The 21,782-nt window shown below is 43.7% G+C and overlaps 2 protein-coding genes across 11 annotated transcripts in view; both read right to left on the reverse strand.

The window, feature by feature from the left end:
• Positions 1-7,307, reverse strand: part of PDPK1 (3-phosphoinositide dependent protein kinase 1) — a 53,281-nt gene extending 45,974 nt beyond the window's left edge. Inside the window, exons 1-7 of one of the 2 annotated variants that reach the window (XM_075515292.1) lie at positions 7,217-7,307; positions 6,707-6,815; positions 5,080-5,273; positions 4,249-4,385; positions 3,739-3,913; positions 3,382-3,496; positions 2,224-2,308 (exon numbers count right to left, since the gene is read on the reverse strand). In XM_075515292.1, coding sequence (XP_075371407.1) covers positions 2,224-2,308; positions 3,382-3,496; positions 3,739-3,913; positions 4,249-4,385; positions 5,080-5,273; positions 6,707-6,815; positions 7,217-7,307 — 906 coding nt within the window. Of the gene's footprint in view, positions 1-2,223; positions 2,309-3,381; positions 3,497-3,738; positions 3,914-4,248; positions 4,386-5,079; positions 5,274-6,706; positions 6,816-7,216 lie in introns of those variants that run through there. The other variant, XM_075515293.1, reaches the window with a different exon arrangement.
• Positions 7,308-18,583: 11,276 nt separating this feature from the next.
• IL21R (interleukin 21 receptor) overlaps positions 18,584-21,782 on the reverse strand; it is a 28,656-nt gene continuing 25,457 nt past the window's right edge. For all 9 annotated transcript variants that reach the window (XM_075515300.1, XM_075515296.1, XM_075515295.1 and 6 more), the window contains one exon: positions 18,584-19,950. In XM_075515300.1, the coding sequence (XP_075371415.1) occupies positions 19,036-19,950 (915 nt within the window). In that variant the 3' untranslated portion in view covers positions 18,584-19,035. The remainder of the gene's footprint in view (positions 19,951-21,782) is intronic.

The raw sequence follows: 21,782 nt of genomic DNA on the forward strand, positions 1-21,782 counted from the left end.
ATGAATGTGTGTGACTGTATGTATGCATGTGCCAGCTAGTGTAGATGCATGTGTAGGCATCTCAGTACGCTTGCTAAAATTTTTGAGCCCTTTAAATCTAGGAGATGTAACTAAGACTCCAGGAATCTGCTTGGTGGGTAATCAATCTTATATAGGATTTTCTGTGTCTAGGGCAGAAAGTAAACCTCCAGAGATTTGGCTCAGAAAGGCTGTATCTGTTGAGCAGATAGGCAAAGGACTCGTCTAATTCTGGAGAAATAATAAAAGCCCTGGAGAGGCAGTGGTCCTGACCTGTTTTGTGATTAAATAACGCTTGTTTGTGCTATTCTTGCTTTTCACCTTTCTCCGTTAGAGCAGCCCAGTCACTTAACTGTGGAATAAATTTTTGTTAAAATCAAAGCAGTACATGGGGCTTAGTTACTGCAAAATAAAAAGTTACAGCCATTCAGGATAATAAAGAACAAGGCCCACCACCTGATTATCTTTAAATAGGGCAATTATAAATTCTGATGAAATCAGGAACCATTTGAAGTCATCAATATCATATTAAGAAGCAAAATTACCCTTTTTAGCAAAAATTGTTTATCACGGGTTTATGAAGAATCGTACACAGTTTTAAAATAATCATGGAGTTTAAATCATGGTTCAACACATTGCAAATATTGCTGCTTCTCAGTCCAGCAGGTGCTAATGTTCAGGACAGAGTAAATGTTGGGTTAATCTGATTTTCAGGAAAGAACTATCTACCGAGAGCAGTGCAGAGCTGTTGTCTCACAAGGAAATCTGGAAAGCATCATCTTGCAGGGCATGGAGAGGCACACAATTCCAATAGCTCTTCTTGAGGAAAAACAGCAGGTCTGCTGCTGCTTCCTTAGACTAGGGGGCTGCTGGACTTCTGCTGATGCCAGGAGGTTAATTTAGGGAAGGGCATGGTCATGTGTCTCCTGAGACAGCAGAGATTGCTGGAGTCAGGCCTTGCCATGCCTGTAGGGGTAGTACTTGCTAGCCAGAGGATTTGGTCACAATCTTCTTTTGAAGTACAGAAATTGAGGATTTATCTAAAAATGATACATGTTTGTAATTGTCTGCACAGTCACCATTTAAGCCACTTGGGAAGACAGCTTTGGGAGGTGAGAGGACAGCACAAAGATCTTTGCAGGCATTATTCATCAGGGAAGGTCACTCTGATCATTCTGATGTTTGACAAGACTATTACCATTGGAGAGCTTCAGTGGTTCAGCAGGAATCAAACCTCCTGTGGTATCATTGTCACACAAGGTACAATAGTCACTACTGCTGAAGGACACATTTGCTATCTCCAAAGATTCCTGAAGCATAAGGAAGTCACTCTTTCCATGCTGTGAGTGAGAGGGATAATTCCTTCCCATGCCAGGGCTCTCAAGGTTGGCTTTAATTATTTCAGAGATTTTCAGGCCAACTGTATCATCAGCATGGTTTTGTGCAAACAATAGTCCCAGCCTCACTTCTATCTCTTCTGCTCTTACATACCTGCTGGGGACATACTGCTGGCTTGGACCTGAGGCAAATACAAAGTTTTCTTCTGCAGCAGTATTTGTGCTTTCCATAGGTTTCAAGGAGATCTGGGAAATGAGTTCTTGGGTGTTTAGATCAGAAACTCCACCTGCAGTCACTTTGTTTGAGTTGCTGGCCTCTTCTCTTCTGCATTGGCTACAAGACTCATTGGGTCCAACCCAGTCCTGGTGAAAGAATCAATAAGTTCAGGATATTTTGCTTAGAGTTGGAATTTGCAAAATAACTGTTTGTTCTATGTGCCTTTGGCACAATAATCCAGAGGTTTCGTGCAAATCCACTTGGCAAAGTTAGAGTAATAGGGTAGAGAAGCTAGCTGCTAATTTCACAAGATATCACAACAGATTTTCAAGATTTTACCTCCAGAATATACAGCAAACTGCTTGTATTACTTTCGCTTTGCAAAGGCAGGGTGCACTTTTCATGTTCAGCATGGATAGGGAGTGAGTGACTAGAGGGGTTTTATTTCTAAGGAGAGAGAAACTGGACAGAAGCTCTGATGGTGTAGCTAGTATGTGGAGGCAGGAAACTGAGAAACTATAAACTCCTAAGAAGCCCAGGGCCATGTGTCAGTAATTCTGCTCAGGAACTAGAATGATTAATCCCAGGAAAAAAAAAATCCTCCCCTCATGAACTGAGGGTCATAAGAAAGAAATGAAACTTATTTCTTACCTTAAAATTCCCATTGTGCAAATTATAGAGTGGCTGAAAGAAAGCAGCTGGCGTGGGAATGTTAAAGCAGGAGAGGGTTTTTGCCCTGAAGCAAGAAAACAACACTTAAAATAAAAAAAAAACCAGACAATTTTTCTGCATTCTCTCTCAAAGATATAGCACACTGATTAGATGAAAGCCCCACACTTATGTTAGAAAGACTGCACAAGAAGCCCATTTCACATGGTTTCTGACATCTCATGCAATTGTTTGTCTGCCTCCTGTGCATGCATTTAATGCTTCTAGCCTGAAGCGCAGTCTTAAAAGTTTCTGAGGAATGCTATATGCCGCAAACTCAATACTAGTCTATTACTCGTTATGTGCACTGAGCTGTTTATGCATTTGTTTAGCAACTTATTTGATCTAAACCACTGTTTCTGGAAGTGTTTTAGAGAGTTCTAGTTTCATTACATTTAGACAGAGAAATTCTGCCAGACATCCTAGTCCCTTTATTAGAGTCTATCCTGTAAAAATATTTCATCATATGGACTCACGTATTCTGTTTCTCTAAAGAGTGAAATGTATATGGAGCATAATAACGTATGTCAAGGCAGAAAAGGAAGAGGTAGGAGATTTACCTTCACTCTGCCAGCATAAAAAATTGCAGAGGATGGTTGAACCAAGGTTCTAGAGACACTTTTTTCTCTGTACAACTTGGTCCCAGAACCTAAGAAACACTGAATCTGAGTCAGTGTAGTGTGCCTATATTGGTATTTTACATACTGACTACTACCAGGCATGTCACAAGCAGCTTAAGATTAACAGCAGTTTAACCACCTTTATGGATTGCTGTGTACTTGCACTTTTAATTTATCTACATGAAACTTAACAAAAAATTTCCATGGGTTTAAATTTCTTTAATGCCAAGAGACCCTCAACCTTGAGCTTTAGCTGAGTTTGGGTGCCACAAAGGCACTTCGGTCTCCGTAAGGATTGTGTAGTGCGTCATTAACTATCATCAGCCAAGGAACATGTCATGTCCCAAGATTGTCAAAAGAGCTTTTGAAAACGATTGAGTCTGTGTAGCAGAAACAGGAAGCAAAAGGGATATAAGGACAGTTGATTTACCCTCTTCAGGCTATAAAGACCAAGGGAACTTAATGAAAAACTATAACATACCTTGAAGAAAGCTTGCAGTTCCAAAATAAATAGAGTAGAGTGCCAAAACTCAGAGGAATGAACAAGAACTGCATAGTTCTGCTATTTAGGATCTTTTCAGATAGTTTTGGTACACCTAGGAAAAGAATCAGCATAAAAATAATTGATAAAAAGTCTGGAAGTCAAGACAGAACCCCAAATAACCAAGCAATGCAAATGAAACAGGCTGCTAAAGACCTCAAGGAAAGTGATTTGGCTATGAAAACTTGAAGGAAGCTAGTTTCAATTTGAAAAGCTTCTTTTTACCAGGTGTCTTCCTTTTTTTGGAACATGGGCATGAAAAGACATGAATTAAGGTAAAAACAACATTCTTTGTACCTGCTCTTTGAAACACTGTTGTCCGGCTCCACTCACTCCACTGACTATGGTACGAATCCTCATTTTCAGAAACTTTGCAACGAACTCGTGCAACGTAAGCAATGCCACTGCGAAGCTCTGTGGCTTCAATTTCTATCTGTGGCAGTGAACTGGGTGGTGTCTTGTTCAATGCGATCTGCAAAGTATTACAAAGAATTTCTGTTAACAAGGCCGGGCAAAGGGATGGTCTTTTAAATACTTCCCCCTCCCCGCCTTTTCTTTTCCAAATCCTCTTTTCTTGGATGCAAGAAGAGGGCCTGCATGATGATGGATGACTTCTGAATGCAGGGTTCAGGAGAAGAAGATTTATTATCTTCAGTATTGATGTTTTATATAAAATCTTTCAGCCTTGATGTGGGAAACGAGAAATGCTAGGTTAAAACAGTCAGCTGCCAGAAGGCCCTGAGCTGAGTGACAAGGCAGTTGTGCCCAAAGAGCAAGGCAGTATCAGTATGTGCCTCATCCAGTTACCTCCCAGGACATGCTGTACTCCTTATATTGCAACTCATATTGAAGAATTTCAACGAGGTACCAAGGCACACTCCACCATATCTGACACTTGCTGGCAGTGACGTTGCTCTGGATGTTCAAAGGTGGATCAAGTTTTACTGCAAATAGAGAGGTAGGTTTTTTCCACAATATTTGGGACATGAACACCACAGAAGGAGATGCGTGATACTAGGCTGACTAAAGTCTTGGAAGATAAAGCTGGGTCTAAAGAGTAATACTAAGACACCAGCAGTAAACCAAATTAGCTTACAGGATAGGTTAGAACAGCTGCAGAACTGACATAAATTAATGATAACTCAAGTAGCCCCTGGGGATAGTCCTGCAAGCAAAGAACCACTCTGGATGTCATGTTCTGCTCTTCCAACATACCACTAATATAGACAGGCTCTGAGAATACTAGAGCATTTCTCTGAAGTACCAGGCCATGGGACATTGAATTAGATCTACGACTTTGATTCCTCATGACTTCATTTCTTAGCAAAACCAACAACTATAAAGGCAATGCAATTGTGCATTATCCATGGCATGAGAAAACATGATGCAGATGAGAAGTATACTTGAAAGGTGCTCCAGAGCCAGCCCTCTCTGAAGTCCTGGAAAAGCCAGAATGCAGAGACACTAAGGCTGCATCCTTACTGATGAAGTCCACACAGTGCACTCCCCAGGGATGGGCAGTATGGCTTGTTTCCATTATTTTCACTTGCTGTCTTTGAGACACCCTTTGTTAGAGACCATATCACACCTACCCCAAAGCTGCTAGACAGAGCCTCAGCCTGCCTGGTTCATACTTACTGTGCTCACGGGGATTGTACTCTGGAAAGGTAATGTATGTGTGATTACGTCCAAAGAAGTTGCCTTGGAGAGAGACTCTATAACCATCTGTTTCCAAAATCTGGCTGGCTAAATGGATTGTGCAGTGGTACTGATTCTGCATGCTCGCTCTGGCAGTCAGTTTGCAGCTGGCGTTGTGGCCCTTTGACCAGAGGCTAGAAGAATAAAAGGGCTGAAAGTTTCTTTTAAGTCACATGATTAAGTGCTTTTCAGTTTATGGAAGATGGGTGGCAGCTTAGCACAGCACCGCGTTCTGGAAGAACACGAACCTCTTTAGTGCAGGCAGCAGAGAAAGCAATGCTAAACCTGCCTGGATGGCAGGGCTGAACAGGGAGGAAGGAGACACCTTCATAACCTCACTGCCCGAGAGCACCAAACCTCCCAGGAGCTGCCCACAGAGCCCAGTACCTGCCCCCTGCTCCCTCTGAAAGTGAGAGGGCTGCTGTGTGTTGCTGCCAGGAAAGCAGCTGGTGTAGGGGGGTAGGAGTGGGTGGACAGCTAGTTACAAGTGCACAGCACAGAGCTAACAAGTTGTACATTAAAGCCTCTTTCACTACGAACAAACCAGTACTGACAGCAAAACATGTCGGAGGTTGGTTTGTTGTTTGGGTTTTTTTAATGTTCACAAGCTGAAGCTGAAGCACAGCATAACAGGATGAATGACAGAAAACATAATCTTGGGGAAATAGCTCCAAAGAACAGTATTCTATTATTATCTAATGTAGCCATTTATTAGCAAATTTTTCATGTTGCATGCGACCCCACCATAAACTGGGATACCACAGTTTGTCAGCTTGGCTCTTTTCCATAGATTTAAAATCCAGTATCATTAAGACTTAAGCTATTTTTGACTTAACCTTACCAGAATATACGAGGCATCTAATGTCAGCATGGCTTACCCTCATGTAATAGTTCATTAGTTATTGGTAGTCAAGACAACGTTATTACATAATCTAAACACATTCATCTCAAATTAGCATATCACAATGCTTATTATCCTATCACCTAGCAAACTATTCACCTGATTTCTTCTGTTAGAGGAAAAATTATTCACATAATATCCTAAATCTGTTATTAAAGCTTATAACTCACTGGACTTTCAAAATCCTTTTGTGTGTATATATATATTAACTAATTTAGATTAAACCACGAGGGGTTTAATTTCTAGGCAACAAGACAAGAAGTGATTAGAAATTGATCGGGCAGCTTCAGGTAGGATGGTCTCTGAAGTCCTCAGATCATGGGGAGCGGAGGCCGGGATGGGAAGGCTCTCCGCGCTGAGAGGCCCCTGCCAGAAGGGGATACTGGCCGGACGGACTCCCCTGAGCCGGCATGAGATCACGCAGCCGCGTGTGCTGGACCTCTGCTGCACCCCCCGAGGCTGTGGGCCCACAAAAGGGAGTGAAGGGAGCAGCTTCTGAGGCAGCCTGGGTGTGGGGCGATGAGGTGGCAGAGCTAGCTGTGCCACAGGTCTCCTGCAGTGGAAGGAGCAAAGCCCGCGGCCGGGCCCCATCTCTGCTCCTCTGCGCCGTCCTGCCCATGCCAGGGCCAGGGCTGCCACGGACAGCTCTCGGTGTGCAGCTCTTACTTGGTGAAATACAGGTGGAAAGGTCCGTCGCCCACGGGCTCCTCCATTGCCCACATGCAGCTCACGGTAGTCACGTAGTTATTCAGGCAGCTCAGGCTGCCAGGGAACTCTGCAGAGGAAGGAGACCAGAACTGCACTCGTGTATCGCCTGATGAGACCTTGCTCAGTACATCAAATGCATTACTTGCTAGTGCTTCCTTTACTGACTTCTAATCTATCCTTCCTCATCATGTTCTTTCTCTCTTGTACCACACTTAACTGCATGATATGAGTGTAAAATCGCAGGGCAGGGACCTTGGGCAGTGGCTACATTCTTTCTGCTGTCCAGCCTGCCCAGGATGTGCTCAGCTCCCTAGGCCTGGCATTGCCAGCCAGCTGTACTGGTTCCTGGGACCTGGGAAAGGGCAGTCACAACATCTTGTGTTGCATACTTTAGGGTCTGTGAATGAAAAATGAGTACATGTGTGTGCCTCTCTTCCCACAGTGGACCTGTTCCAGATCTCCTCTTACCTCTCCCTCTCCCTCCACCAAAGAGCAGCACAGCAGTAATGCACAGCTGGAGGCCCAGCTGCCACACATCTCCTCCCATTCCCGACAGCATCTAAAACAGAACAATTGTTAGAAGCAGTTTCATCAGTATCTGTACCAGCAGGTTGAAGCTTTAGCTACATGCTTCTGCCAGCCCTGACACAAGCTGACCTTGACTCTGTCAGACAGGGCACCAACTCAGCTATATAATTTCTTCTATAGGAACTGTTCTTCTCATGGCAGTAAATAGTACTTTGCACAGGAATCTAAAGTACCAGCTGCTTGAAAGGAAATCTTTAATTGCTGCCATTTGATCAGGGGCGGGGGGTGTTCCATCTTTCCTTCTTCCTGCATATTTTGGCATCTGGTTTATGACAATTTAAGAGCAGCAGAGAGCCACAGTGGGTTGGAACAAATGTTCATGTTTCCCCGTATCCTGTTTCTGACTAACCAAAACCAGATGCTGAGAGAAAACCATAGCAATAGAGAGAGCATAGATGTTCTTCTCTGAGAACGTTCTCAGCCTCCGGACATTTGCAGCTCAGGGGCCTCCTGGAGCAGACATAGTTTCTGCATATTCAAGGCTTCAGTGGATTTTTCTCTTGTGAGCTTGTCCATCAGCAGTAGTCACCTGCTGAAAGCCATCTACACCACAAACACTGCTGCCTGCCTTTAATGATGGTTCTCTTTTTTCCTTGAGGGAGTCGAGTAACTGGTCTTCTGCACCTCCCCTTTCTCTTCACTAGAGGAACACTTGCTTGACCTGCTGATGTCGCAAAACTTCTAAGGGAGCCTTTCCCTTTCCTCAAGCCACTTGGAGTTGTCCAGGACTAGTGTGAAAGGGTTTGAGTTCAGGAACAAAAGCTGGGATAGAAACGGGTGTTCTAGCTTACAGATTTTTAGTTTTAGAAATTCACCCATTTCATATCTGAACAAAACTAAGACCTATCATAGTTTTCTCTCTCTCAGACACGCAAACACACATACACAAGAAACTACAATTCCAGGCAGATAACCAAGTTGCTCATCTGCAGTGTGGGAATCTTGGGATCATATTTCCTTCCCACAAGTACTTCCTTGCCGTAAAAGAAAACTCCAAAAGACAGAAACAGAGAGAATAGCTGATAACACTCCTGGTCAAAGCACTCATCAGGGATATAGAATACTTAGGGCCTAGTCATTACCCCAATTTACTGAAAGGTTGTGTAAGGATATTTGAAGTGTATCTTCTGAAATATGGAACACTATCTCTCTACAAGGTTATGCTGGACTCCCTCTTTCTTTTAAACCAGAAATTCCATTCTGTGAATTCTTTCCTGATGAAGTTTTCATTTAAAATGATACTTTTTCATAAAAAGTTTCCGATTGGATGATTTTCCAGCAAACAAAGTTTAATATGAAGAATCCTGACCTGATCTGCTCAGCAATATATGGTGGTCTTTTTAAGATGTTTCCAGTTTGCAGTATTTGCCGTTACCTTAACACAGCAAACAAGCCCAGCACCTCTGCAGGTAGTGTGCTGCTCTAAGGAGCCTGTGACTCAGGCTGGAACCCAGAAAACACAGAGTGAGTTTGTAGACAGACGCCACTAATAAGTATAGACAAAAACAATTACTTGAAATATTAAAAAAATATTGGAGGAACAGTTTGTACTGCTTGACCAGCATAGACACGGAACTGAGCTCTAGGGCTGGGGTAACAAGAGGCTGTGAGAATGTTCTGTCTTGAAAGAGCTTGGGTTAGTAATTGCAAAAAAGGAAAAACCACCAAAATTTGCCAGGGTTTATGATCTCTCTTTCAGAAGCAGCTGGGGAAAAGGGAGAGAGAAGTGTCAGGATAGGAGAAACACTAAGTACAGCATTAGCACAAGACCAAATGGGTGTAGCCTGGCTATAGAATAAGATCCTGATTTCTAACCAACAAAGGGTCTGAAGTAGTCTTGAATAGGAGTGAGTGAGAAAGAGCCTACGCTTAGCAAGGATTGTGATATTTCAATCATTAGGATTGTTTTACTGAAAGGGTTAAATGATCTCATGGCTACCGTAGCGGGAGCTGCACTCTGTGACCAAGAGTATCCTTCCAGTCCCAGATTTCACAAAGCTGGACAGCAGCATCCACATATCAACCTCTTTCCTGTCATTATGCCTGCTTACAGTGTCCCTTTTCTGAATTAAATAGTAAAATAATTACAATGTTTTGGAAACTGATCAAGAGAAAAGGAATCTTTCTGGCTTCCACTTCACCACCTCCTCATTTATGGGGTTTTTGTAAATATCCTGTTTTGCTGCAGACCTTCTTCAGAGTGGGGGTTGTCGAGAGGAAGTGTCACCATTAGCTGATTTTAGCAGAGGGAGGCTGGGAGGCATGAAGTCTCTCCTGCTTATCATTCTAATCAGGGTTGCATATGATCCCTGTGATAAATACAGTAAGACTGACTAAATATGAGAGAGCTGCATTCAGTAGAATTATTCATGTGCTTACAAGAACTTGTTTGGGCACACAAACAAACAAACATAGGTCCAGATAACTAAGCCAGGACAGAATATTTCCAGGTAATTGCTACTAATTTGATAAACTGTCCATCCCCCCCCAAAGTTCTTGGTTCAGTTCTGCAATGTTTGAAACATGTCAGACATTTCCTGGCTCTCCAGCTCACCTGGAAACAAATACAGCATGTTTAAATGCAAATGTGTGTGTTAGAAGCCATGGCTGTTAGTCACAAGTAGGCCAGGGAACACTGCATTCTGAAAGGCTTATCAGAAAATGATTTGGGGAAATCTCACCAGCTGAATGAGATTCTGCAGTACATTAATGCAATTAAAGGAGCTAACACAGACTGTGGGTGCATATCAATTAAAAGAAATGTTATTGCAGCTACATGTAGCATTCATAACACCATTATTAGTTCATTTCTTCTGTTAGGGTCCACACTTTAAACAAAAAGTTGCTGAAAAGATGAAAATAGTTCTGAAAAGGGCTATAAAAATTATTTAATCCTGGATAACTTTCCTTAGAAATTAACTAAAGACCAACTAAATATCTTAACCAAAAGAAAGGCTAAGCAGTAATTTCACACCAGCCATAAGTACCTTACATGGGGAATAAGATTTCAGGTAGGAGAAAAGTCTTTTTTTTTTTTTTTAATGTACTAGAGAAAGATGGAAAGAATCCAGTAGTTGGACAGTGAAGGTAGATACAACTAGACAGAAACAAAGTACAGAATTTGTACAATGGGGAACTACCTTTATTGCTGGAACCTCTTGCCTAATCATATGATCCAAGACTTGTAGTCTATAAATCATGGTTAGGTATCTTAAAAAAAACCCCAAACAAAAACCTTAGCTCAGATGGAAGTTGTGAAATTGATGCAGGACTTAGTTATAATTGTCTAAAGTGATCATGATAGCGTTCTCCTCTTAGCATCAGCAATCCTCAGCCTTGCAAAGGTAAACCTATAGTACATCCTAAAAAGCTGGTTCACAAACAGGCCCTATCACTTCTCAGTAACTGCCAGACACTTCCCACTTATGAGAAAAGGAAATAATTGTACATTTTGTAGTGTTCAGGGGAAATACCAATTGTAAGCATAGAGACATATTAATGAGGTTATTTGAGTAATGTCTGCTGATGCTTGCAATAAGTTTGGCCTTGCAAGAAACTAGCTGCAAACTTTGCTAGAATCCTAGAGATGCTGCGATGCCTTTTCACATATTTCATACTCTGGTTCAAGTCACTCAACTGTGGGAAAAGAAAATTCTCTTCCTCTTATGTAGGTCAATATGAAGGTTTTGATGGGCCCCATAGCAAAATGGACATGGTCAATTCAAACCTCAGCTCCTCTTGGTGCTGGACAGCAGATAGCCACAGAATGGGACAAAAATGAGGCAAGTGCAAAAGCACTTTTCAATTTCAGTGAGAATGGATGGGTGAAGGGATTCTTGGTGACATAGCAGGCATTCATCATTCTTCCCAGTGACCATCATGTCTGAACACTGCCAGTTCTTTCTGCAGCAGGAGGAAAGCAAGAAGCTGATTATCAAGCGAGGAACCAAGCAGAAACCAACAAGGTGCCAGCACCATTGCAAGACATCATCTCATTGGCGTGCCCTATGTCCAGTGCTAGAAGCAAGGGCACTATTACAGCAGCTGGGGGACTGGAAGACAAATCAACTTCCTAGCCCGGCTGCTTGATGCTTTTTTTTGTTCTAAGGCCCAGCGTCTGCAACGCTGCTGAGTTACAGGTGAAGGCAGAAAAGCCCTGTGAAAACTGTAGGTATGGAAGTGTCAGAGGAAGGGAGAAGAACCACCTTCACTCTGCAGGGAAGAAAGAGACCAAATGTCTGAGAGAAAGCCCTGAAAAGACACACCTGGTATGCTGCCACCAATCTAGGTGAGCACCAGAAGCCGACTGGTGACCTTGAGTTCCCAGGTGGTCTCAAGCTGGTTGCAATGGTGTTTCCACCCTTTCTGTATATTTCCAGGGCAGAGTTCTTCTGCCTGTTATCTGCTCAAGGAAATGAGGCCTTGCAGCCATGCCTTTCCCCTCTCCTTCTATGGTTCCATCAGCTGCATCCATTTCCCAAAAGTCATTTCAAGTCATTTTAACCAGAATTTGTACGACACAGATTTTCCAAATGCTCTCAACTGCTTATCAACAGAAAGACAGGTGATCGACTGTTATTGCTATATCTGTTTGCATTACCAGAAATCCATATTCAGAGTCCTGGCTAACGCCTACGTTCGAGGTCCAGTAGAACACTCAATAAAAAGATAGCCTTTGCTTTTAAGAATTTATAGGGTAAAATAAATTATTTGCTAGATACCACTGAGAGGGGAAGTAATACAAGAAGGTGACAGCACAGTCTCAGCATGTGGGTAGTCTAGATATTGTTTGGGTTTTAGCAACTCAGCAAAGCAGAGCTTTAAGGAGACGAAGAATGAGGTTGAGGTAGCTCAAGAGAATTGTAGGCAGCACCTTCAGTGTGTAAGCAGTAGCACGGAGGAAGGTTAGGAGGAGTTGATTTGATGATCTAGTGGGAGGTGGGAGCTGGCGTTGTAGATAGAGTTGACCTTCATATGGAAGTGAGAGATGACAGGAGGACAAGGAGAGGCTGTCAGTGACTTTGAAAGTGGGGACAAGAAGTGGAGAAAGGGAGATAGATAGAAGAATTGTGTAGAGAAATGTAATGGGTTCAAAGTGATGGACACAAAAAAGGACCTTTGCATCTCCAACCTTTGGATAACTACAAGTAAGACAAGATCAGCTTTACAAAGGCCTGAAAAAACATGAAACTTAAGTGTCATACAAGAGCATGAGCAAGGATTTCATGTGGAGATGTGTGCATAAGATTCTTCAACATGCTTGAGTACCCTTTGACACATGTAGTGATATTATATGCCAGCCCACAGCAGACAGCCAGGACTCCTAGGTTCTATCCCACCTTTGCCATCAACTTTTATATACAGTAGATTGTTTTGTCAGTGCAATTTTTCTTGTTGCAGCTCACTCGTATGGTCTGCTATGCTCACCTAAATCTTAGAGGAAGTCAGAAGCTTCAGCCTCTAATTTGGCAGTGCCTCTGAACTGTTCCAAAACGTGCTCAGCTCGCTCTCCCTCCCACAGCAAAATACAATGAGCGGTGCACAGTGGGAGCAGGCACAGCAGACCTGGACCCTTGAATACTCTGTTTCCATTCCTTATATCTTAACAATTAGTCATAAATGACCTGCTCTCCCTTGGCCCTAATACCTTCCCTTTGCTTCAATCTCTTCCAGAGGCAGCACCAACAGGCACTGAAGAAAGGCAGGACACTGACTTGCACCTATGAAGTAAAACAGTGACAGGCAGTAGTGTGTCTGTACCAACATGCACATCCCTCCATCCATTAAGGTTAGCTCCAAGTGCACATTCTCCAGAGGGATCCATTGTGCTGCTAAGTGTGATTGTTCATCATGGGCACTCCTTCAATCATTCCTGCCTACAAGAAAATATTTTGTAGGTCCTTTAAGAAAAATTAATGATAGATTTTCTGTGTCTTGAATACCTAGGCCTCTAAGCATATGTCTGACAGAAGCACGTCAAGTGCACATAGTAGACTCACATGACCAGCATGCGAACTGCTGGAGAATAAGGAAGAAGTAGTAGGATTTCCTCAGATTATCAGAGAGAACCCCATATAACCGTCTTTTTCTCCCTTCATCTTTGGAAAGGCATTTTTCCACAATTTGATGCTCATGAACAGCTATGTACTTTTAGATTTGACAGACTTGGATCCCAGAGGCTGAAAAAAAGCTGCTACAAAGGATGACTACTGCAATAAAGCGATATTCATATACACACATATATATACATACATTAAAAAAAGCATATTTTTGTCTGCAAAGTCCCAAACACTGAGGGCTTTTTTGGCTGGATTCATTTACATTCATCTGTTTCAGACAGGGAGGAGTGCCTAAAAATAATTTGTTCAAGATGGTGCTTCTTTCTAGCACAATCCGTATCAGAATTAACGCAATAGTGTGGTTTTGTGCTCAGCGATCTAGCAGAACAAAAATGCAAAGACCCTTCTGGTGGCTTTTTTGTTCTAGGTTCCTAGTACAAGAAACAATACAGAATTCCACATTTAGGTAAAGAAATTATTTGTCAATATCTTAGCTCAGTAGATGTATGTTATCATTACTTACTGGCACGCATAGCACAGAAATATGTTAAACTGTCTTACCAGCTCAAAGGAAACTTCACTTTTTGCACTGCTTCTGTCCCTTGATAGCTTAGGCTGTGTGGTTTGATGATCAGGCAGTAGCAGCAGTGGCATAATAAAGCAGAGCTTACTGTGCCCGATTTTAAAGATAATCTCAAGAACCAATGAAAAACTGCTGAGATTATCAGATTGAGTTAAAGTAGCTGCATCTGCAATTACTCATTAGTGATGGAGAAACTGAGGAATTTCTGTTAAAGGGTTAACATTGAAAAGGCCAAGTAATTTGCTGAATACAAAAGTACCTTCTTGCAACACTTATATTAAAAAAGGCCAACAGAAGAGCTCTCTAAGTGACCTAAAGCCATTTCCTAGCCTTGTCCGAACGTGAGGTGAGACTGCTTCTGTCCAAGGCCTCCGCCCAACTGTGCTCAGACACCTGAGGCATCCCTGATCTGCCTCGTCCTGTACTTCCTCCACAGCCTATTGCTGCATTGTGCTCAAAGGGGCAACTCTGGAAGCAAACAAGCATTGCAGTGCTTCCATGTCCAAATCCTAGAGTGTCCAAGGAACAGATCTTTCCACACCCAGCTGCAATGCTGCAGTGGTAGTGTTACAGTCAGGATCCATCAAGTCAGTCATGTACATGGGTCTAGTGCTAGAGAAGGGCAAGGGAGAAGCAGGCAAAGCACAGACTGAATAACAGTCTGCCAGTATTAGCTTTAGGGGCCAAGAGACAGGAAGACAGGGGCCATGCAGAAATGGAGACAGATGTTTCCAAATTGGTACTGCAGATTGAGTTATGGCGCTTCTCCCAATACCTGCTTTTGGGTCTTTCCCATCCAGTAAGACTCCTGCCAACTCCGATGAGGCCCCATGGTTACCCATCTAAATGTATGTTATGCTTTTTATAGTTACAACAATCCTGAACAGGAGCAGAAACAGAAAGCCCCTAAAATGCAAGCAGCCTTCAGGATGTCATTTAAGCAAATAACACCTGCTGCCTCAGAACTGTCCAGATGCCTGTAGTTCACCTGCTGCAGCAGAAAACATCTTGTCTCCTGTAGAGACAAATTGTATCCCTGCATCTTCCCAGCCTGCTGCTGCAGGTCACCATAAAGACGCTACGGCTGTGTAAGACCCACAGCTTTTACCATATTCTGCCTACAGAGCAGACAGAAAAATCAGTACAAGAGTTCAGCAGCAGCTTGGCTCAAACGGCAAAGCACAAACTTCTTTTCCCAGTTTCCTTTCACATTACTATTCCAAAATACAGAGTAGTATTTCTGACAAGAATATCACCGCTCTCTGCAAGTTGCCTTTTTTCATACTTCCCCCGTGCCCCAAGTACCACTCAGCCGAAAGACCATTAACTGAACTCCTGCTCCCCAAAGGCCACTCAGAGGCCCTCAGAGCCACTCAGGTTTCTAGGACCCATTTACACCTGTCCCGCTGTCCCACAATTAGAATCATAGAATCATTTAGGTTGGAAAAGACCTTTAAGATATCAAGTCCAACTGTTCACCTAGCACTGCCAAGTCCACCACTAAACCATGTCCCTAAGCACCACATCTACACGTCTTTTAAATACCTCCAGGGATGGTACTCCACCACTTCCCTGGACAGCCTGTTCCAGTGCTTGACAACCCTTTTCGTGAAGAAATTTTTCCTAATACCCAGTCTAAACCTCCCCTGGCGCAACTTGAGGCCATTTCCTCTTGTCCTATGGCTTGTTACCTGGGAGAAGAGATCGACCCCACCTCACTACAACCTCCTTTCGGGTAGCTGTAGAGAGCGATAAGGTCTACCCTGAGCCTCTTTTTCTCCAGGCTAAACAACCCCATCAAGGGTTCCATCAGGTAAACAGTGTTTCTCACCAGGTGATTTGTTTTAAGTTGCATCTACCTGGAAGTTCTTTTTTTTTTTTTCGTTCAAAGTGCTCCATTTGGGTAGACGTCCGCTGTTTCTCTACTGTCAACCCAGTAGCAAATGCATATGTTTTGCTATCTCCTCTGGTTTTGGATCACTATAGAGGCAAACATAGTAAATAGGAGAAGCACCATATTACAGTGGAAGCTACTGGGACATGCAGCACTTGCTTTGTCTGCGCTGCATTCCTTGGCTTGTACAATAACACACATTTTTGAGCCTGAGATAGCCTCAGGTAGACTCATAGACTGGGATTTCTGTGTCTACCTGCTTCTATGCTTGGCTAGTGAACACACTGTTAGTCTATCAGAGTAGACGGACAGTACTATAGTCCAGGACCACTTCTGTACCCCAATCATGCGGTCACTCAAGAATCTGTGAGATTTGACCTCCCTCCTTTCCTCTGCTCATCAAGTCCCGCAGTAAAAGGACACTGTTTTAGTCAGTGCAACATCTTAAGTCCGCTATCATGTGTCTGATTGTTGTGAATACTGTGCAAAGTGCAGCAGACCACAGCCATCTAAGGGCTTTGTCTACATGGGTGGTGCTGCTGGCATCTTCTTACTCCCTCATCCCACCACTCAGTGTGTGACTAACCTCACCTTTGCAAGGCAGGCTGAAGTTAGATCACCTGCTTACCTGAGCATGGCAGGAGTGGCTAAGCAGATTCCCCTGCAGTGAAGGGCTTAGGCAGACTATTGCAAACTCTGTTCTTTTAAGCAGGCCTGCTTGGCCAAGCACTTAAACATCAAATGCCTTTACCACACTATTATCGTAACTCTTTCCTGTGCTTTACACTGCTGTTCAGGAATCTGCCACTGTGGGTTACTGAGGTCACGGAAGGGTGGAGTGAGACCTTTTCGAGACAGCTTGAGAGCAGGGGAGGCCTCCCAAAACCCAAAAAACCGTGGACTTGCAATGCTACCAATGGCCCTAGCATTCCTGGGGAAACACAGTTTTTCCAAATTAGATATTGCTAGGTCAGGGACATTTGCAGTTTGCTGCTAGGAGCCACAGAAAAAAACCCACCTCAAACCCCTCCACATCCACAGTGTCAACAACTCATTGGCCAAAAGCTTAATTGTTACAGCTTGCTTCAAAGGGAACAGTCTCCCTTATTTTAATATCTTTATGCCACATATCAAAGCAAGCTCTTCTCTGCCCATGAAGTCTGCCTCCTAGGGTGACCAGAGGCAACTTCTAGCCCAACATAGCAGCAAACCACCACCTTCTACCAGATGTGCAGCTAGATAGCATAGCAATGACAGAAACAGCTCCTTCAGCAGTTCTGGGGCCAATGATACTAACAGAAATAAGGAGCGTGCAGAACTGAGATGTAAAACGGCCCTAGAAAGATAGGCAAGTTTCCCCTCCTCCCTTAAGCAGCCTGGAGCCAGTTACCACAACATAGTTTCTGAAGTGCAAATAGCTGCAGGATGAAGCTGCAGAATACCGTGTTCCAGACCATCAGCGATGCTTCTGCCCGGTGCAGGTTCACACAGACATAAGCGCACTGCAAGCAGCCCTCGTCGGACAGCGCAGGGCAGGCCCAGCTCATCACCAAGTGGTGTTGGCTCTATCCTCTGCTGCCTCGTGGAGGGCGTGCAGGGAACTTGCAGCACAGCAGAGAGGATGCATAAGCACGCTAAGGCAATACCTCCCACGACTTATCACAGAATATGACAAGAAAAATGGAAAATAAGGAGGGAAGGAACCAAAAAAACTGATTTTTTGGAGCAGCACCCACGAAGCCCCTGAGCTAGGGGTGTATTGAGGGAGTAATAACAACATGGGCAAAGCTAAGCCCTATATGTTCAAAATCAACATAGCAGAGACCATGGCTGTTCTGAACAATCAAACCAGGGCTGTGGATGCGTAGAAAAACTCTCCCAGCACCCACCTGTGAAAGAAATGGCTTCTCTTCATTACAGTGCTCCCTCTTGTTTAGGGAACTGTGGGGTTGGTTAAAGTCTTGGGTAAAAGATGGGGGAGAGGGAGAGAGTTTATTGGTATCAAAGCAACAACAGATTATTACTACACTGGAAACGTACATCATTCACCACAAAGGTTCTCTCAGTATAAGATCTTCTGGAGCCAAGCAGTCCATGGGTTAGTAGCACTGCGCCTACACAAGATGTGTCTTCACATTCAACATCAGTATTACAATAACTTTTTAAGACAATCATCCCAAACAAAACAGAGATACAGAGATGTCAGAGGGAAACATATTCACAGTTACAGTGCAAATAGCAGTTTCATGGTTGGCTTTATTAGCTAGCAGAAATTGCTCAAACTTTGTGCTACTGACCTGTTAACTGCAGCAGACCAGGTCCAAGGCAGAAGACGGAGTTGCAGGCACATCCAGGTAGGACAACATTTCTGAAATTTCTGCATAATTCTAAAAGCTGCTCAATGTTTCAGTTAACGTGCTTGGAAAATGCTGGCAGAGATGCTGATTCAGTAGAAAGCCCGGGTAGCAAGAGTTTGTCTGGAATTATATGTGTTTTGAAGACTTTTCATTTGCAGACTCCACCTGGAAAGGCAAAGTCTTTCTGAAACCTGAGTTGTGTTTTGTCTCTTGGACATGCAGTTCTGTGATGATTATATGAGAATTGTTTTTGATCATACCCCATGGACAGGGCTGGGACCCTCCATAATTAACAAACTATTACAGCTGGGTTTAAAGAGCCAAAGATGTTAGTAGGAAAAGTGACACCACCTGTGTTGTTTGGAAAGGTCAGGGGAACTTTAATGTAACAAACATGCTTGCCATGGGTTATGCTTCTAAGATTCAATGCACATCCAAAATCTCAAGTCATGTGAGAATAATTTAAAGTTTTGTACTCTTCATAAGGTTACTGTCAAAGAAATGTGCACATCTACATAAGCTAAAGGGTAATGTTCAAGGTACAGTTGTTTTTTCTGCCATTATAAGGGGTGGTTGACCTAGGATTCTTAAAAAAAAAAAAAAAAATCAATTATGTCAAGTTTGAGACATTAACAGGATAAGTGGCAATAGAAACAGGCATATATTTCTATGGACCTAACAGTTTTCAGTTGTATGCAACAGAGCTCACACAAAGTAAACTTCGTTTCTTTTCTGAATTTTGCTAACACTTTGCTTCTGTCACAGTACGGAAAAGGCCCTACACCCTGCAAGGCAACATCAAGTCCTTAGTTTGTCTGTGTCCCATTGACAGGGCTGTCAGAACGACAGGAGACCCACTGCTTGACGTAGCTCCGTGGAAAGTCCTCCCCCTCCCGCTCAAGAGGGATGGGCCCACAGTTGGTCTGACTGTTTTGTTCAAATTCAGAGTCAACTGGACTCCCACAGTCTGAGTCCACAAAGCCACTGTCAATAGTGTCCAAATCTACGCAGATCATAGGGTAACTGTCACCAGGCCTTGCAATGTGAGGGAAGAAGTCATAGGAGCCTTCACTGTAGGAAACACTTTCACCATCAGGAGAAGGTAGAGAAGCTGGATTTTCCAAATCCCACTGATTAGACTGCAAGCAAAGGGCTTCTAGGATGCTCCCCATCCCTCCTTCCAAAGCCCCTTCTACTTGCTGGTGGGCTAGGACACTGGTACTCCTCAGGTGGTCTGTGGATACAGAGCCTGAAGCAAGTATTTTGTCCTGCGTGCTCAGGTCAGTCAGATGCAAGTCACTGGATATCTTCCTGTCTTCATCACCAACGTTAACCTTGGGGTAACCAGTTTCTCCAGCACTACCATCTTCCTTACTGGTATGCTCATGTCCCCTGTACACACGGTTACAGTTGTACTGGCAGTTACAAGGTGTAAATTCATCAGCCACAGTCACAGTATCAATGGACAAATGCCCATATGACTGGTCCTGAGTCCCACCGCTGCTGTTCACGCTAGACAGCAGGGACTGGCTATCCTGACCTGGGGCAGTCAGGCAAGACACACAGGGTTTGCAAGGCAGATCTTTCCTCAGCTCACGCAGCTCCTCCCGTGAGGTGCTGTTGGAAGGACGCATGGTATAAACTTCTAGGACTTCTGGAAGGACCATTCCCCATTCGAAGAAATCTAAGGTGATTTTCATATGGGATGCACCAACCCACTTCTGCATAAAAGGACATACAGTGGAAGAGGGAGAGAGAGAAAGAAAGAGGTTAGTGTCATCAGGTTTGAGGTTCCACAGAAATGACCAAAGTTCTTATGCTTTTAGAGGCAAAGACAAACTCTAAAATCACTGACTCCTCCAAAATAGCAGGGTATGAGATGCTGTTACTACCAGACAGAGGCAGCTGCAGGAGAACTGACTCCAGTAATGGAAAATAATTAGCTCTGAGAGGTTTGCATGGCTTTGCAGTTTTCTCTATGCTGCAAAGAATGCCACTGCCCATAGCAGCATTCCTTTGTGCATCAGCCAGAGGTCCCCTCCCAAGCCACCAAGTCTCCCCTGCCCTCGTCCTGGACACTGCTTCTCTCAAGAAGGATGGTCAGCTTCTCCCGTTATGTGCTGCATCTGCACCCAACACACACATAGGCCTGCTCTGTCACTTCCCTCACCTCAGTTCCCTGGGAAGGGGGTCAGGGCAAGGCTTCTCCTGATCTTCTGTATGCAACCATGCCCCAGACCAGACTTTTCTCTCACAGTGACAAGAAGGAAGCAAGGGTAGGCAGGGGATGGGGACCTCAAAGAGCTGTAGCCACCGCCTGCTGCAGATAACACTTTCTCAGGTGATTAGAGAGTGCCACACATTGAATCTTGCCCTTCTGTATCACCATTAGTATTACATTCTGCCCTGTGCCATGCATTATCTCTAGATCGCGAGCCCCTTGCATTCAGTCACATCTGGGAGTAAAGGCACCTCTTGGTGTCTCTGATCTAAGAACAAAGTAAGAGTTTCTGTTCTTTTTGAAGAAGTCACTGAATCAGACACTCAGATCATAGCAAACTTTAGGCATGTGCCACTCATGAATGCCAGTGAGTCCTGCTAGAGGATTCTGCAGTCCAGAGGCTGGGCACAGCACAGACTCAAGACCCGGTTCTGCTCCCTGGCTGACGCTTGCTTAATGGCTGAGCTGTGTCAAGGCTCTTCTAAGTGCACCGCCTTCTGCTGTGTATAAAACAGGTAACAATGCTAAGCTTCATAAACACTGTGAAGGCTTCTGACAGAGTGCTGCATGAGAGCTGGGTGTTGCCACAGCTATCAAACTGCCTTAATTGTAGCAGCCTCCTGTCCCAAACTGCACTCAACCTAACTAGACATGAGCAAAGCATTTGGGAAGAGAACAGCTTGACACAGCTTATTACCCTCTGACACAGAGCATGGAAAATTCTTGATTACAGCAGGAAGCACCAAGTCTATTTTAATTTATTTTTAACCTAAGCTACAAAGACCTTATTATTAAAGCTGTAATGGACAGAAAGGCACCTAAGGTGCAAAAGGCTATTTGAAGAAACAGCATGAAATCCCTTTCTTAGAATTGAGCAGGCAGAATATTTCCTATTGCCTCTTGACAGTTCTTTGCAAATTCCCACCCAACGTGAATCTAAGGACCCATGTACACACAAGAGTAAACAATGTTCCTCTGCTTTCCCTTCTCTTTTTATGTCTTAACTTTTCCTCCCACATTTTCACTACTTCCTACCCAGTCCAGGACTGTTGTCTGCAGAGCGTTACTATTGTAATTTGCTGATCATTATTCACAGACATAACCTAACCACTTGCTTTGACACAGGCAGGATGCAGTTGAATGTCTCTCATATCAACTGGTTTCTTGCCAGCCGAAAATGACGAGTCTGTTCACATATTAGTGATGTCACCACATCCTCTTGACACCCCCTGCCTGAGCATCTTGGGCTGTGGCTGTGTAGGCAACCACTGCAAATTTATTAAGTAGTAACTCAGCTTTAGCAACTGAAGCTCATTCCCTTCCCAGCAGCAC

This window comes from Mycteria americana, chromosome 12, assembly GCF_035582795.1.
Source record: "Mycteria americana isolate JAX WOST 10 ecotype Jacksonville Zoo and Gardens chromosome 12, USCA_MyAme_1.0, whole genome shotgun sequence".
NCBI classification, from domain to species: domain Eukaryota; kingdom Metazoa; phylum Chordata; class Aves; order Ciconiiformes; family Ciconiidae; genus Mycteria; species Mycteria americana.